Below are 19,246 nucleotides of genomic sequence, written 5' to 3'. Positions count from 1 at the left end.
GCAGCAGACAACATGGATTCATGAAAGACAGAAGTTGTCAGACAAACCTGATTTCCTTTTATGAAGAGGTAAGTAAAACCCTGGACAGAGGCGTGGCTGTGGACGTGATATATTTGGATTTTGCAAAAGCGTTCGATACAGTTCCGCACACACGGCTCATGTGTAAGGTAAGGTCTACAGGATTGGATATATCAGTTTGTAAATGGATAGAAAACTGGCTGAAAGACAGAATTCAGAGAGTCGTGGTTAATGATTCTTACTCTGAATGGTCCAATGTTATCAGTGGTGTACCCCAAGGTTCAGTGCTGGGACCCTTACTTTTCAATATATTTATAAATGATATTGGGTCTGAGATCAAAAGTAACATTTCTGTCTTTGCAGATGACACCAAGCTATGCAGTGGAATAACGTCCTTGCAGGATGTCGCCAATTTACAAGCCGACCTCAATGCTCTGTCTAATTGGGCGACTGAGTGGCAGATGAGGTTTAATGTTGATAAATGTAAAGTTATGCACTTAGGGACTAAGAATATGCATGCATCATACATACTAGGGGGAGTACAACTGGGGGGATCTGTAGTGGAGAAGGATCTGGGTGTCTTGGTAGATCATAAGCTCAATAATAACATGCAATGCCAAGCTGCGGTTTCCAAAGCGAGCAAAGTCCTTTCTTGTATTAAGAGAGGTATGGACTCCAGAGACAGATATAATTTTGCCCCTGTACAAATCATTAGTAAGACCTCATCTGGAATATGCAGTTCAGTTTTGGGCACCAGTTCTCAAAAAGGATATCGGAGAACTGGAGAAAGTGCAGAGAAGAGCAAGAGAACTGATAAGAGGCATGGAGGAGCTCAGCTATGAGGAAAGATTAGAACTAAATCTATTCACTCTTGAGAAGAGGAGAATTAGGGGGGGGATATGATCAACATGTACAAATATATAAGAGGTCCATACAGTGTACTTGGTGTTGGGGGCACTCTTTACATCTAGAGGAAAAGAGATTTCACCTCCAAATACGGAAAGGTTTTTTTCACAGTAAGAGCTGTGAAAATGTGGAACAGACTCCCTCCAGAGGTGGTTCTGGCCAGCTCAGTAGATTGCTTTAAGAAAGGCCTGGATTCTTTCCTATATGTACATAAAATAACTGAGTACTAAGATTTGTAGGTAAAGTTGATCCAGGGTAAATCCGATTGCCTCTCGGGGGATCAGGAGGGAATTTTTTCCCCTGCTGTAGCAAATTGGATCATGCTCTGCTGGGGTTTTTTGCCTTCCTCTAGATCAACTGTGGGTATGGAGTTGGGTGTATGGGATTGTATTGTGTTTTTTTATTTTGTTTGTTTATTTTTTTGTGGTTGAACTGGATGGACTTGTGTCTTTTTTCAACCTGACTATGCAACTATGTAACATGGAATTTTTTTTAAAAGGTGAACTAACCCAGTAATTATAATCCAATTTAATTTCTAACATATTAAAAGTATTACTGACTGGTTCTAACATTATGCAAAAGCTAGCCTTACAGACAGGATAAAATGTGGTCAAAAGGTGAAATTATTCAACTTCTGAAAAAAAAGCAAACTCTGGGGCTCTACTAATTTTTTTTTTTTTTAGATCATGCAACTCCCAGAGACAGCCACTCACTCACACAAACTTAAATGAGCAGATGAGCATTGGGAAATCCTCCCAGTGTCAATCAAAATCCCTTTACTGCATGTAAACAACAATGTGAAACAAATCCATGAAAGCCGTTAGCTTTGATGGTTTTGTTTTCACAATGTTATTCACATAAAGATCTTTAAAAAACACACACACACACAAAAAAAAAAGAAAATTACGTGATGGCTGGAGGCCCATCTACCCATTCATGTAGACTGCAATGATAAACAGCTGAGCAAGGAGGATATGCTCTGCAATCAACGCAGATCACTGACTGGCCTGCATTCGACATGAAGGATTGTCACATGGGGAGAAGAATACGTTTTTTGTACGATATTGATCATCCATGTGCATTAATAAGAGCAACCATTGCTTGCATGTGGTTTATGAAAATAATGGTGTTTGCATTTAGATCGAGTTATGTTATTATTTGCGTCCATCATGTGACCAGCAGAGTAATACCCATATGTTAAACATAAACTTACTTAAGACAGACAAGGATCATGCAACTGACTAAAACTACCCAAACAAGGTATATAAAAGAAGTGCAGGTAAATAAAAGAACAATCATACTCACCTAGCTGCAGCTAGGTTTTAATACCATGCACTACATAAATTAAAGCATGAGCACATGGGCTTAATGTCACTTTCAGCTTTGAATATACCCATCGATTTGTTGCCATGTACCAGATTATGGTTGCTCCAGATGTAATAAATTCCCCTTACTGAATACTTGAAGCAGAGCTCCACCCATAAGCGGAAGCTCTGTTTATTTACACTCTACCCCCTCCACTGTCACATTTTGCACTTTTTTGGGGGAGCGGGTACACGCTTCCTCTTCCAGTTCGGATCACTGCAGCACACTACAAGCATGTTTGGCGCTCCTCCTCCCCCCCCCCAAAGCCTTCTGATACACACGCAGGTCCCAGAAGACTGCGGGACCATTCACAAAGCGCAGCGCAACTCGAGCATGCACAGTAGGAAACCAGCTGTAAAGCCTTAAGGCTTTACATCTGGTTTACTTTTCTTACAACGCCGCACCTGCACTCAAAGCAGACTGAAGAAGCAGCTCCGGCATCGCTGGATCCCTGAACAGGTAAATTTCCTTATATTAAAAGTTAGAAACTACAGTATTTGTAGCGGACCTAAAGGAGAGGTATGGTGAGGCAAAAATAGGAAGTACATGCTACCCTCATACATGCATTGCATTTCTTTCCCCAGTCCTTTAGTTTTTGTAGAATAGTCCTTTAAGTGTAAAGAATCAGCCTCTGACAGTTTCTCAGTTCAAAAGTTTCCAAGGGGTGGACACAGCTTCACAATCCAGCCACTCCATGTGGGTGTGTTTGGTGAAGAGGTGCAAATCCCATCTGCCATCTACAGCGCTTTTCACGTGCCTCTGGTTCTATGGCATCATGTCCCCAGCTAAAACCTGAAAGCAGAGATCGTGTGATATACAAATGTAGTCTCCTCACCTTTCCTTGGCTGTTATCTACAAGCTCTCCTCTGCGAGACTCCAACACCTCTCTTCTGGGCTTTGATGTTTGTGTCCTCCAAATTCATTCCCCTCACTCATTCAAAGTTCACGTCAGCATCTCCTCCAGCCGATAGGATAGGGGGAGAGGGGAGTGGCACTGAACACATTATGTCCAGAAATTAACACAGGTAAACTCTCTACACATAGCACTGTGTTATATCAGAAGAGGAGACATGTTAAAAAGCATAGTGACCTGTGTCTGTTCTCTAAAATTAACACAAAGCTATGTGTAGAAAGAATACCTATGTACAGAACATATGAGGGGAGACTGACAACTCCCCCACATCTAAAGTGACCCCCGATATGTCCCCAGAGTCTCCTTTATTGTACATACAAATCATCCCTCACCCACTGTTCCCATCCCACCATCATCCTCCTGTCACTAATCCCATCCACCCACCACCATCCCTCTCCCACTGATGTCATCCCTATCCCCCATCCCCTGTACTCCTATACAGTCCCATCATCCCCTGTACTCCGATACAATCCCATCATCCCCTTGTACTCCTATACAATCACATCACCCTCATCCCCTATACTCCTATCATCACCTGTAGAGTTTTGTCATTCCCTATACGCCTAGCATTGTGAAACCAGCATATGTACATGGAAGACTCCATGACCTCAATCACATAGAACAATCTGAATAAGCAATAAAATTATGAAATATTAGCTCTAATTGTTTTACAGGGAATGCAGGGTTGTATTTTACTTTAAAAATGTATTATTTGAATTATAATTTTAGTAGGAGATTAGAATATAATTCACTGTACAGAGAACTTTTACTGACTGACTTCTACACTAATGCCTGCTGCTTTCCTGAGTGTGTGCGGAGATCGGTCTGTCTGCAACAGGGAGGAGGGAGTTGGGAGAGGAGGGGGAACAGCTCTGTGTGAAGTCTCAAGAGCAGAGAGCCAAGATCAATCAAGCAAGATGACAGGAAGGGGGGTGGATCCAGACTCCACAGCCAGACCATTGTCAGTATGATGCTTAAAGAATGTCTGTAGACCCTGCCACAGGTAAATTACCGTATTTATCGGGGTATAGCGCGCTCCCGCGTATACCCCTAAAGTTGCCCCCATTCCTGTGGAAAAAATAGTTGGTCTTGCACGGCGTTCATCGGCGGCCTCGTCGGGTCCGGCGTCAGTCTGCGGCTTCGGGTGTCCTCTTCGTCGGGTGCGGCGTCCTCCCTGCCGAGTTTGAATACTGCGCCGGCATACTGTCGCGCTCACGTCCTGTACGTCCAGGACGTGAGCGCGGAAGAAGCAGAGACTGCCCGACTATACACGTGTACTGCGCTCGGTATATGTCGGCGCAGTATTCAAAACTCGGCACGGGAAAGCGGGTATCGGCGTATACCGCGCACACACGATTTTGCCCTGATTTTCAGGGCAAAAAAGTGCGCAGTATACGCCGATAAATACGGTTACCATTTTAACAGAAACTGGCACTTCTCAGAGGGCTGGGAAGTTTTTTTTGCGAGGCTAGAACTCCTCATTTTAGCTGCCCAGAGGATCATCAGCTACTAGCTTCTCCTTACTACTACAGATATCGTGGCACAGACAGTGGTAGCGTTAAATAATTATTGCCTTCTATGCCGGGAGCCTTTTTGTACAGTTTTTACTGACAGTATTCACTAAAATATTGTACATTATGCAGATTTATGGAGAAACTTTGTAGATACCTGTCGATGCTCCAGTTCACCGTTGGATCATCCATTTTGTTAATGAGAACTATTAAATGTTTTACACCAGCTGTTTTTGCCAACATAGCATGCTCTCTGGTCTGTCCTCCTTTTTCAAAGCCGGTCTCAAATTCTCCTTTTCGTGCAGAAATTACCTGCAAAAAAAAAAATATGTATATATATTTTTTTATATATATATTTTTTAGGAATTCACTACCAGAATACAAAACTATACAAATTACCTGCAAAAAAAAAAATATGTATATATATTTTTTTATATATATAATTTTTAGGAATTCACTACCAGAATACAAACTAAAACAAACAAGTCAAGCCAATTTCTCTATTTCCTGTCCCTCTCCACTTCCCACACGGCCCCTCTCCTCCCCCCTGCTCTAGACTTCTCACCCTGCTCCGCCCAGCTCTCATTCTGACTGTACCCCCATCAGAACTCCACTGGGGAGAAATTTAACTCAGGTCCAGTAATGCAGAGAAACAATCTACATGTCACCTGGCTGCGATTGACGGACAGATCACGATCCAGGTTGCCAACCCCAGCTGAAGACGAAATGTGTATACTTACCTATTCTCAGGGAGCTCCAGTCATGTGATCAGCTCTCAGGGTTGGCTTCAGGGGAGAGGATGGACAGCGGACAACCGATGCCCCACAGTAAGGCTGGGTTCACACTACTACACTACTTTCATCCTACTTTGCTCTGTGTTCAATGTTTCCCTATGAGAGCGTCTTGTAGTGTCCTACAGAAGTCGGCCCGACTTTGAAAATGCTCCCTGTACTACTTTTTGTCCTACATTGATCCTACTTCAGGCCCATTGAATATCATTGAAGTCGGACCAAAGTAGTATCCTGTTCATGAAAGTAGGATGGATGTAGGACCAATGTAGGATAAATGTAGGACCAATGTAGCAGAGCAAAGTAGGATGAAAGTAGTGTAGTAGTGTGAACCCAGCCTTAGTCTATAAGTGACATCACTGCCTAAGCATTTTAGCTGTTTGATACTGTTCTCTTCTCTGAAGGCGGCTGCTAGAACCGAACCGCCATGTGAATAGATAGGTTTAGATATCTTTCTGCTACATTGTAATTAGTAAAAGAGTTATAAAGTGGGTGGGAGCAGATTTAAGATTAGCTTTAGCCTGGACTACCACTTTAATCAAGCGGTTTTTTTATTATAGTGTGTGTTAGGTCACATCCATTTACTATATAACAAAGATTTGGGTGGAAGACACCCGCCAAGTGACCTGTCACACCTAATACACTGCTATTAATTTTTGCCTATTGCCCCCATATTGGCATTTAGCAATACTGCTACTTATAAATTTCCTATGCATTACCAGACTAATTCCTAACCTCTGTTCATTGTTTCTATACCAGTGTTTAGCCACATTGCTATTAGATCCCTTCCCTACCTTTGAATATATCCCTACATTATTAATCCCTATTGCTACCAGCCCAATTCCCAACTTTGTTTATTGCTCCTATACCAGTGTTTAGCAACACTGTTATTAGATCACTTTATTTTTGAACATATCCCTGCATTTACTATTTTCCCATGTACTATTTTTGGTCTACTACTGATATTAGACTAATTTCCTCATTTTTGTTTACTGCCCCTTTATCAGTGTTCAACAACACTGTTATTAAACCCCCTCCTTTTTTCAATAGACCCTTTAGCTACTACTTTTCCATGTATCATATCTGACCCATTATTGCTACCAGACCAATTCCCAATTTTCATGCATCATCATTTATTTCTGTTTATTCTCATTTCCAGTATACTGTCCTAAAAACACTCCTGATGATTGGCTGAAATGCCAGGAAACACGTAGAGTACCCCCAGATGCCAACAATCGCCTGTTCATATTCCACATACTTACCGATTTTATTACATATATCTGCCATTTCTATGATTTTATTTCTGTATTGCATGCTATGTAGCAGCATATCTAGAGTAAGCCTTGTGACTACCTATTTGATACAAAATATTTGACATGTATATAAGATTGTAAAAATAAATCATGTACTGTAATTTACTTTTTATGGTATTTCTTTTTACATGGCGCTCCCTCATTTAAAGTCCCACAAACTCTTCTATATAACAAATTTAGGGATGGAGGCCGCCATGTGTCCAACTTTTATTATAGTGTGTGTCAGGTCACATCCATTTACTATATAATCAAGCTGTGCCACTCAATGCATGGAGAAATATACTTGGCCTAAAAACGGAAAAACGAATGCAGCCTCCAAATCTAGAGACTTACGATGCAATAAAAACATTTATTTGTATTTGTTTGGTTTATGTTATATTGGAGGAGCAAACATGGCTTAAGATCATAGTTCTGGACTTTACAGTGAAAGACTTGTAGCATATCAGAATTCGTATAAAAGGGCTTGTCTCCAGGCCACTTGGTGTGGCTATAAGCTTCAAAGAGAGAAGGAATGGCTTAGCATTATCTGATTGGACAGGCAAGTGTGGGTGGTTATGGGTGAGGGGAATGAATGTTAAAAGCACATACCGAAGAGCAAGCCTTCTCTTGTCCACTTCTGGGTCCTGGCATGCTCACCCATGCTTGTCGTTTGCTATCCAGAACCAGCTGATGAAACCATGTGTGATAAGTATTAGGGTTATACCGATACAGAGTATTAGCGGGAGTACTCGTACTCCCGCTAATACCCCGATACTAAAATAGAATACCCCCCCTCCCCCCAACAACGACGCCGCTGCCGCTACAACGTTAATCACCGCGGCGGGGAACATTACAGACAGCGTTCGTTTGAACAGCTGTTTTCCCCGCCGCGCATAGACACTTCCCCTTGGACGGATCTGTCCAATCGCGAGCAAGGGGGGAGTGTCTATGCGCGGCGGGGAAAAGAGCTGTTCAAACGAACGCTGTCTGTAATGTTCCCCGGCGCGGTGATTAACAGTAGGTACAGGGGAAAATGGCTGGATATACTGGGGACATGGCTGTTATACGGGGGACAATGGCTGTTATACGGGGGACAATGGCTGCATTTGGGGACACATTTAAAAAAAAGTATCGGTATTGGCGAGTACATAAAAAAAAAAGTATCGGTACTTGTACTCCGTCCTAAAAAAGTGGTATCGGGACAACCCTAATAAGTATCTTTGAATTTCTTTTGTATATATATTCTGCTGTTTAATGTGCCAAGTTGAAAAAATTTAATTTTACCAGCAGCAGTGTGTGTGTTTTAATAGACTAGTCAATTATTATAGGCATAGACCAATCAATCCATTTATGCAATAGAGGGAATCCGTAAACATCTGTTGGGATAATAAATGTAGTTTATATTTATTAGCCTTGTAAATTGCAGCAGTTACTTCATGTTCCCACTGGGGCGTTGGGGAGCATTCTATGAATTTAGGTCTTGTTCTAATAACTGCGCTATGGGACAGTCTGAAAATCTAAGATTAAAAGACAGGCCACTGCAGTGAACCTACCCGTACTGTTCATACAAGAATCTTTTTTCAGTTTTTCATTAGGGTCTGCTCCCCTAAAAGGGTCTATGAGCTACTGGGACAGTGGTCATCTTGTAAAGGAGCAAGGGTAGGCCAAGCTCAAGAGGAATATCCCATTTGTTAGAGTCCTTGAAAAGACACACTGCTGGATTGGCACTCAATTCCTTTGATATCTTAAAATACTTTTCCTGTTTTATACAGTTAAACTACCTTTTTCTGCAGATACTTTGACAATTATTTTAGTTTCCATTAGGGTTGTTCCAATACCACTTTCTTTTAGGACCGAAGAACAAAGTACCAATACTTTTTTTCATGCACTCGAAGATACCGATTACCGATACTTTTTTGTGGTCAGTAGGAAGAATGTCCCCTACATTGGTGGTCAGTATGAAGAATGTCCCTTACATAGGTGATCAGGGGGAAGAGTATATCTTACATTGGTGGTCAGGGGGAAAGAATGTCCCTTACATTGGTGGTCAGGGGGAAAGAATGTCCCTTACATTGGTGGTCAGGGGGAAAGAATGTCCCTTACATTGGTGGTCAGGGGGAAAGAATGTCCCTTACATTGGTGGTCAGGGGGAAAGAATGTCCCTTACATTGGTGGTCAGGGGGAAAGAATGTCCCTTACATTGGTGGTCAGGGGGAAAGAATGTCCCTTACATTGGTGGTCAGGGGGAAAGAATGTCCCTTACATTGGTGGTCAGGGGGGAAGAATGTCCTGCCCTCCTGAAGAGTTCATTCTTATTCACCAGAGAAAGGCAGAAGGTGTATTTTCTTCTGTTTAAGCCATTCTGTTGATTTATTTCTATGCTTTGGGTCGTTGTCCTGTTGCAAACACCCATCTTCTGTTGAGCTTCAGCTGGTGGACAGATGGCCTTAAAGGGGTTGTAAAGGTAAAAAAAAAAATCCCCAAATAGCTTCCTTTAAATTAGTGCAGTCCTCCTTCACTTACCTCATCCTTCGATTTTAAATGTCCTAATTTCTTCTGAGAAAACAAAAAAAGACAAGAAAAAGGCGCACCAGCTTAGTGTGTTACCGTTATAACAAATTTAATATAATAAAGTGTATAAAAACCCTACTCGCAATGGTAGTAGAAAGAATCACAGTATAGGCTAAATCGACATAGGCTGTAATAGATTGCCCTCTCGAACCACACTCCAACAGGTCATAGAGGAAGTGAAAAAGTGTCACTGCCAGCTGACTCGTTTCGAAGCCCAAAGCTTTATCAGAGCCCAGCAGTGTAATACCTTCTACAACACCCTCTTAATATACACTCACATAAGCACACATGACCATGCACCAAACGAGACAAGCCGTGGAGACCCTCCCAGGGATCATCCAAACTCCTCCCACCTACATGGGTGGTGCTGCATGCCCAACACAAATCGTAATAGGATTGAAATCGGGGACTAAAAATATGGGCATAAGATGTGATGATATCAGTACTAGGAATGATACGGATAATAATAAAAATAAAAATAGTATTACTAATAGTGGCTAAAGATAGTGGTATTGCCAGTGATGGCAAACCACTTTAGAGTGATAGCCAGGTGAATGCTATTGAATTACTGGTGTAGGTACACTAGCGATGCCACTATACAGAGAGTGGTACACCTGTAGGCAAACATCTAGATCAGGGATCCTCAAACTACAGCCCTCCAGCTGTCCCATGAGGCATTGTAAAACTGACATTCAGACATTACTAGGCATGATTGTAGTTCCCGAACAACTGGAGGGCCGTAGTTTGAAGACCTATGATCTAGATCTTAGCTTCGCTTGAGTTAAGCTAAGATCTAGATGTTTGCCTACAGGTGTACCACTCTCTGTATAGTGGCATCGCTAGTGTACCTACACCAGTGATTCAATAGCATTCACCTGGCTATTACTCTAAAGAGGTTTGCTATCACTGGCAATACCACTATCTTTAGCCACCATTAGTAATACTTCTATCTTTATTATTATCAGCATCGTTCCTAGTACCGATATCTATTATCACATCTTATGCCCATATTTTTAGTCCCTGGTTTCAATCCTATTACAATTTGTGTTAAGCACGCAGCAACACCCATGTAGGTGGGAGGAGTTTGGATGAACCCTGGGAGGGTCTCCACGGCTTGTCTCGGTGCATGGTCATGTGTGCTTATGTGAGTGTGTATATAAAGGGGGTGTTGTAGAGGATTACACTGCTGGGCTTTGATGAAGAGGCTTTGGGCTTCGAAACAAGTCAGCTGGCAATGACCTTTGTTCACTTCCTCCATGACCTGTTGGAGTGTGGTTTAAGGGCAATCTACTACAGCCTGTGTCGATTTAGCCTATACTGCGATTCTTTCCACCACTGAGAAGGTTTTTTATACACTTTATTATATTAAATTTGTTATAACGGTAACACACTAGGCTGGTGCGCCTTTTTCATTCTTTTCTTGTTTGCTACTAGGTTATCCCCATCCATGAAGGGCAGCAAGGCCGGTGGCATTGTTGTGTGTATTTTTTTATGGATTATTGATTGCTTGACAATCCACTCGTGCGCAGGAGAGTTTTCTTCTGAGAAACCCTCACTTCCTGTTCTTCCGTCTAACTACACCCAGTAATGCAAGGCTTTCTCCCTGGTGTGGAGAGAGCCTCTTGAGGGGGAGGGAGCAAGCAGGAGGGTCAGGATGCCCACTAACACACAGCTCCTTTATCTGCAAAGTAGAGAGCGTCCCGACCCTCCTGCTTGCCCCCTCCCCCTCAAGAGGCTTTCTCCACACCAGGGAGAAAGCCTTGCATTACTCTGTGTAGTTAGATAGAACAGGAAGTGAGGGTTTCTCAGAAGAAATGACGACATTTAAAAGCAAAATCGAAGGATGAGGTAAGTGAAGGAGGACTGCACTAAGGTAAAGGAAGCTACTTAGGGGGAAAAAATGTTTCCTTTACAACCCCTTTAAGTTCTCCTGCAAAATGTCTTGATAAACTTGGGAATTAATTTTTCCTTCGATGATAGCAATCCGTCCAGGCCCTGACAGCAAAGCAGCCCGAAACCATTATGCCCCACCACCATACTTCACAGTTGGGATGAGGTTTTGATGTTGGTGTGCTGTGCCTGCTTCTCCACACAGTGTTGTGTGTTTCCTTTCAAACAACTCAATGTTGCTTTCATCTGTTCACAGAATATTTTGCCAGTACTGCTGTGGAACATCCAAGTGCTCTTGTGCAAACTGTAAACGTGCAGCAATGTTTATTTGGACAGCAGTGGCTTCCTCTGTGGTATCCTCCCATGAAATCCATTCTTGTTTAATGTCTCACGTATCATAGATTCGCTAACAGGGATGTAGCATATGCCAGAGACTTTTGTAAGTCTTTAGCTGACTCTAGGATTCTTCTTCACCTCATTGAGCAGTCTGCACTGTGCTCTTGCAATCATCTTTACAGGACGGCCACTATTAGGAAGCATAGCAGCAGTGCTGAACTTTCTCCATTTATGGACAATTTGTCTTACCATGGACTGATGAACAGCAAGGCTTTTGGAGATACTTTTATAACCCTTTCTAGCTTTATACAAGTCAACAATTATTAATCATAGGTCTTCTGAGAGCTCGTTTGTGCAAGGCATCATTCACATCAGGCAATGCTTCTTGTGAAAAGCAAACCCAGAACTGGTGTATTTATAAGGCAGCTGTAACCAACACCTCCAATCTCATCTGATTGATTGGACTCCAGTTGGCTGACACCTCACTCCAATTAGCTCTCGGAGAGGTCATTAGTCTAGGGGTTCACATACTTTTTCCACATGCACTGTGAATGTTTACATGGTATGTTCAATAAAAACATGGCAACATTTAATTATTTGTGTGTTATAAGTTTAAGCAGACTGATTGTCTATTATTGTGACTTAAATGAAGATCAGATCAAATTTTATGACCAATATGTGCAAAAATCCATAACATTCCAAAAGGGTTCACATACTTTCTAGCAACTGTATTCTCTGAAAAAATGGCCAAGGAATCAAATTCTGCCAGGGTATGTAAACTTTTGAGCACAACTGTATACAGGAGTTGAACACCGACATTTAGAATACCAATGGTCTACAAAGCTGGAAGTGCTGCAAATAGAAGTTTCCCTAAAGAGAAAAGTTCTATGAAACAAACACTGCCTTGTACTAAGAATAGTTTGATTGTTTTAATACTTAAAATATAAAAAAAAAAAAGTGTCAAATACTATATGAATGTTATTATGAATGTTGGTAAACTATATAAAATATATTTATAAATGATACAGGGTCTGCAATTAAAAAAAGTACCATTTCAGTCTTTGCAGATGACACCAAGCAATGTTACACTAAGTGAAATAATGTCCTTACAGAACGTCTCCAACTTACAAGCCAACCTCAACGCACAGTTTAATTGGGCAACTATTTGGCTATAGAGGTTTATGATTCGTTCACACCACGGTGCAGTCACGTCCGTTTTTCTGCACACATTCTGTAGGGGCTCAAAAAAAAAAAAAAAAAAGACACAATGGTTCGCTATGTGCCCTGTTTACACCACAGTGTGCAGTTTTTTTCTGTGCAGGAATATGCAGTTTTCTGCACAGGAAAAAAACTGATGTAAACTGTGAAACCTGAGCAGTTTTTCCCTTCAGTTGCCATCAGTTTTCATGCACGTATGGTGTGAATGAGCCCTTAAGGTTGATAAATGTAAAGTTATGCACTTGAGGGGAAAGAATATGCATGCATCATATTATACATGAAGTGTACAATGGGGGAAATTAATGGTGAAGGATCTGGGTGCTCTGGTAAATCATAAGCTTAATAATGGCATGCAATGCCAAGATGCAGTTTCCAAAGCAAACAAAGACCATTCTTGTATTCGGAGAGGTATGGACTCTAGAGAGATTTTGACCCTGTACAAATTAGCAAGACCCCATCCAAAATATGCAGTTCAGTTTTGGGCACCAGTTCACAAAGATGATATTGGGGAATAGGAGACAGTGAAGAGAAGAACAACCAAACTGATAAGCATGGAGAAGCTCAGCTAGGAGGAAAGATGGGAGGAACTCAAATGATTCTCTTTTGAGAAGGAGAGAGAAGAGGGGATATGATCAACATCTATAAATACATAAGGGGTCCATATAATGAATATGATAGCGAGTTATTCACTTTAACCACTTCAGGCCCAGACTATTTGGCTGCCCAAAGACCAGAGCTCTTACAATTTGGCACTGTGCTGCTTTAACTGGTAATTGCGCGATCATGCAATGTTGTAACCAAACAAAATTTGCGTCCTTTTTTCCTCACAAATAGAGCTCTCTTTTGATGGCATTTGATTGCATCTGATTTTATTTTTTTGCAATATAAAACAGAAAAAGACCGAATTTTTTTTTTTTGGGGGGGGGGGGGGGATAATGTTCTACTTTTTGTTATAAGAAAAATCCAATAAACTTTTAGTCATACATTTAGGCCAAAATGTATTCAGCCACGTGTCTTTGGTAAAAAAAAAGTATATTTATTGGTTTGCGCAAAAAATATAACGTCTACAAACTCGGGTAGAGTTTCTGGAATTTACACAGCTTTTAGTTTATGACTGCCCATCTCATTTCTTGAGGTGCTAAAATGGCAGAGCCCTACAAACCCCCCCCCCCCCCCCAAAAGACCCCATTTTGGAAAGTAGACACCCCCAAGGAAATTGCTGAGAGGCATGTTAAGCCCATTGAATAATTTAAATAGTAGGTCCCCAAACTTGGCACACATATAGCCCCACTCTTCCTCTACAAGTGTGCAAAGTTTGTTGTCCAGGGGACCTATGGCGGGGGAGCACAGATTTATCAAAGCCGGGCACCTCTTCCATAGACTCCCATGTTAAACGTCAGTCTAGTCATGGGCACAGTGAGGCATGCAGATGGACACCCTAGGCTTATACTCGAGTCAATACGTTTTCCCATTTTTTTGTGGTAAAATTAGGTGCCTCGGCTTATATTCGGGTCGGCTTATACGGAATGTGGAATTACACCCCAAAACACATTCTGCTGCTTCTGAGTATGGGGATACCACATGTGTGGAACTTTTTGGGAGCCTAGCCACGTACAAGGCCTCAAAAGCCAATCACCGACTTCAGGAATCACTTTCAAGGCACTCTGCCTAATGCATAAGTTTAAGGAAACGCCCCCCCAATATCTTTGCGAAAAAATAAAAGCCCATAACCCCAATCGCATTCTGCGATCCACCAATCAAAACCTCCTCCAGATACCGAAAGCCAGATACAAGTCCAAAGGCGATCGAAGATTTGCAGTCCAGGGACCTCACCTGTGGAATGCACTACCAACCACCATCCGACTGGAGTCGGACCACTTGGCCTTCAGGAGAAAGATTAAAACCCATCTCTTCTGAGGTCAAGGGGTTCCTTACCCATGAAATGGATACAGCGCCCAGAGGCGATTCAGTTCGCATGTGTTGTGCTTTACAAGTCACTCACTCAGGAAGTCACTCCTCACTACCCATCAGTTTCGAAGGTTATAAAATGCCAAGAAAGCACAACCCCCCCCCCCCCCCCAAATGACCCAATTTTGGAAAGTAGACACCCGAAGCTATTTGCCGAGAGGCATGGTGAGTATTCTGCAGCTCATTTGTTTTTGAAAAGAAAGAAAATCAACTTTTGTCCCCGTTTATAAATTTTCAAATCTTTGTGACAAAGTGAGATCTGCAAAATACTCACCATACCCGTACTCAGGAGAAGCAACAGAATGTATTTTGGGGTGTAATTTCACATATGCCCATGACATGTTTGAGCAATATATCATTTAGTGACAACTTTCTGTAAGGAAAAAAAAAAAATCCAGAAACTTGTGGCAAAATATTCCATGGACTCAACATTCCTCTCAGCAAATAACTTGAAGTGTCTTCATTCCAAAATGGGGTCATTTGGGGGGGGGGGGGGGCATTTTGACATTTCATGGCCTCCGTAACCGATAGGTAGTGAGGAAGTAAAATCACCATTTTACGCCCTTAGAAAGCCTGAAGGCGGTGATTGGTTTTTGGGGTCCTGTACATGGGGAAGCTCCCAAAAAGTCTCACATGTGGTATTCCCCGTACTCAGGAGAAGCAGCAGAACGTATTTTGGGGTGTAATTCCACATGTGTCAAAATATAAAATATTCCATGGACTTGAAAACATGCCTCTCAGCAAACAGCTTGGGTTGTCTACTTTCCAAAATGGGGTAATTTGGGGCGTGAACTGTCTATGGCATTTTATGAACATTTAGAAGCTTATGTCACGCATTACCCACTCTTCTGACCACTTGAAGCCCTTTGACACTTTTTGTTTACATATATTTAAAAGAAAAGGCCCTACAATGGTGGGTGGGTGTTGCATTTTTTTTTTTTTTTTTTTTTTTTACATAGTATTTGCGCAGCGATTTTTCAAACGCATTTCTTTTCGATAAAAAATACTTACATTTTATTGTAGTAAAACACTATATTGCCCAAATGTTTGATGAAATAAGATGGATACCAAATACGACATGCTTTAAAATTGCGCACAAAATGTGCAGCGGCAACAAACTACATACATTTTTAAAAGCCTTTACAGGTTACCACATTAGATTTACAGGTCTACTGCTAAAATAACTACCCTCGATCTGACCTTCGCGGTGATACCTCACATGCATGATGCAATTGCTGTTTACATATGATGCCAGACCGACGCTTGCATTCACCTTCGCGCGAGAGCATAGGTGTTTTTTTGTATTTATTTTGCTTTTTTATTTTTAAACTGTTCTTTTCTTTTTTTATTATTATTATTATTTCAGGGAATGTAAATACCCCCTATGATAGCAATAGGTAGTGACAGGCACTCTTTTTTGAAAAGAATTACCCTATATCTATCCTCTGCCCTCACACCAAGATCGGTGTGATAAAATGCTTTCCCAATGGCACTGTTTATATCCAGCGAAATCAAAGTCATGAAATGCTTGTAGCTTCTGGTTTTAGGCCATAGAGATGATTGGAGACGAAGGTCTCTGATCAGCTCTATGGTCAGCTGGCGGAACCACCGGCTGCATTCTCAGGTTCTCTGTTGGGACAAGAGCCAGAGAAAACCACAGAAGACTATGGGGGGGGGGGGGTGTTCTCTCCCACTGCTTGTAAAAGCATTCTAGAGGCCAATTAGATGCTATAATTGCTTTTACATGAAAGCCGACCGCTAGCTGAAAAGAATGATACCAAGAGGATACCTAAAACTGCAGGCATCACTCAAAGTCCAGCAACATACCAGTACTTTTCTGGTTCTTGTTGGGCATACATTGTAATCTTTTTCTTCATGAAGCCTGTGGGCTGAACAGAAAAAAAGATTGGGTTTTCCCACCATTAGAATACCTCCCTTCATCCTCCCACTTCTAATGATAGGCATACAAGCACCATTTTGTTTTCAACTGTGGTGGTGAAATCACCTCCTACAGCTCTGGAGTCGCTGATTTACGTATTGTGGGAGCAAACGCTGTTGCCGTCAAGATAAATTAATCAGTGCTGCAGCTGAATGGCATACCTGCTAATCAAATGATGGTTAAAAATGAAACAAAGTAACATTGCAGTATAACAGTAAGACATAGCATACTGGCAAAGCAAATACAAAAAAAGATAGAAGAAATTAAACATTTTTTGAGGCAATCTGTGCCTAAAATATACATATGCCGAAGCATCGGGGCAATCCGCCCAAAAAGTTAGGAGCAAATCGCTCCTCCACCCCTGCTTTGGCATATATGCATGTTTTTTTTTTTTTTACTGTGGTGGTGAAATCACCACCTACAGCGCTGGAGTCACGGCTTTATGTATCGTGGGAGCAAACTATGTTGCTGTCAAGATAAATAAATCCGTGCTGCAACTGAATGAGAGAGAGAGAGAGAGAGAGAGAGAGAGAGAGAGAGAGAGAGAGAGAGAGAGAGAGAGAGAGAGAGAGAGAGAGAGAGAGAGAGAGAGAGAGAGAGAGAGAGAGAGAGAGAGAGAGAGATTTTTGTACTCACCGTAAAATCCATTTCTCTGAGTTCATGGACGGACACTGCATCCTTTGACAGTAGGGTTATGCACCTTCCTTCCAGGAGAGTTTAGGCAGGATTTAAAGCTCCTCCCAGAGGGCGTGACTCCCCAGGCATAACCCACACCCTGCACTAGCAGCCTCAGTTCGTAACAAGCAGTACAAACAAAGGAGGGGTGGGTGCTGTGTCCGTCCATGAACTCAGAGAAATGGATTTTACGGCGAGTACAAAAATCCTATTTTCTCTTCCGTTCATGGACGGACACAGCATCCTTTGACAGTAGGGACGTCCCCAAGCAGTGTCAAAAAATTTTGAGGGGTGGGAAAAACACAGCAAACCAAGTCACTCAACGGAGGAACTCCAACCTTAAACTGCCGTCTGTAACACCCTGCGGCCGAAGGAGGCATCAGAAGATGCACTCGCATCCACCTTGTAAAACTTTGAAAAAGTGTGGACCGACGACCAGGTCGCTGCCTTACACACCTGTAACACAGAGGCTTGATGTCAGAAAGCCCAAGAGGCACCGATCGCCCTGGTCGAATGCGCCGTGACCCGAAAAGGAGGCGCCCGCCCCTTCAGGGCATAGGCCTGAAGCACAACCTGTCGGATCCACCTGGAAATGGCCGACGAGACTGCCAGGCCCTTTCTGGGACCAGACACAGACACAAACAGTGAGTCCGACTTCCGGAACGGAGCCGTCGCCGATAAGTAAACTCAAAGGGCCGAACCACATTCCAGGGAATGTAAAATGACCTCCTTCAGGTTCTTCAGCTGAGGACATAAGGATGGAAGAACAATGTCCTCATAGATGTGAAAGGCCGAAACGACCTTTGGAAGAAAAAAAGAGGGCTGCGGACGCAGCACCGCCTTATCTTGATGGATGACCAAGTAGGGGGCCTTGCAGGACAAGGCCGCCAATTCAGACACCCGTCTGTCTGAGGTAATAGCTACCAGAAAAAACACCTTTGTGACCGAGTCAACAAAGGCATCTTCCGAATGTCCTAAAAGGGAGCTTAGCTTGCTGAAGCACCGAGAGGACCAAATTCAAGTCCTACGTGGGCAGTGGAGGGCGCACCGGAGGAGCCACATGGCGGACCCCCTGCACAAACGTGCGTATCAAGGAGTGCGCTGCCAAAGGACGCTGAAAGTAAACAGCCAGAGCAGAGATGTGGCTCTTGACCGTCCCCAAGCGAGAGCCTGATCCGCTCCCCGCTGTAGCTGTAAGAACAGCAGAATCCGGGACACCACGTATGTACGAGGATGCCACTTCATCTCCTCACACAGAGATGTAGGCTTTCCACATACGATGGTAAATCTTTCGTGAAGTAGACTTCCGTGCGTGCAGCATGGTAGAGATCACAGAGCCGGACAGGCCCCTGTCCTTCAGTGAAAAACATGTAGAGGGCGCTAAAACCACTCAGTGCTACTGAATAGTGAACCAAAAAAATTTTAAATGAGAAATAGATTAAATTAAACTATCTCTAATACATATATGAAAAATACAAAATTCCAAAAGTGTCTCTGTCCTTCAGTACCTGGCTCTCAACAGCCACGCCGTTAAAGCAAGCGACTGTAAAGCAGGATGGAAGATCGGATCCTGCGACAGAAGATCTTCTCTCAGGGGTAGACGCCAGGAGCGGCGAGGCCAATCTGGGGCGATCAGGATTGTTGGAATCCCTTCGGCTTCCACTCTGCGCAGCAGGCGAGGGAGAAGCTTCAGAGGAAGGAAGGCGTAAATTAGGCGATAGTGACCCCAAGGAGCCACCAACACGCGTCCGCCCACGGGTCTCTCGACCTGGCCACGAATCGTGGCACCTTCCGGTTGAGGCGGGACGCCAGAAGATCTACGTCTGCAGTGCCAGATTTTCAGCACAGACCCTGAA

At 42.8% G+C, this 19,246-nt stretch overlaps 1 protein-coding gene across 5 annotated transcripts in view; it reads right to left on the bottom strand.

Moving 5' to 3' along the window:
- GSPT1 (G1 to S phase transition 1) overlaps positions 1–19,246 on the bottom strand; it is a 525,782-nt gene that overhangs the window by 305,656 nt on the left and 200,880 nt on the right. For all 5 annotated transcript variants that reach the window (XM_040356936.1, XM_040356939.1, XM_040356940.1 and 2 more), the window contains one exon: positions 4,871–5,025. In XM_040356936.1, coding sequence (XP_040212870.1) covers positions 4,871–5,025 — 155 coding nt within the window. The remainder of the gene's footprint in view (positions 1–4,870; positions 5,026–19,246) is intronic.

This window comes from Rana temporaria, chromosome 6, assembly GCF_905171775.1.
Source record: "Rana temporaria chromosome 6, aRanTem1.1, whole genome shotgun sequence".
NCBI classification, from domain to species: domain Eukaryota; kingdom Metazoa; phylum Chordata; class Amphibia; order Anura; family Ranidae; genus Rana; species Rana temporaria.
Note: the sequence above shows the minus strand (reverse complement) of the source record. Positions and strands in the feature narration are given on the sequence as shown.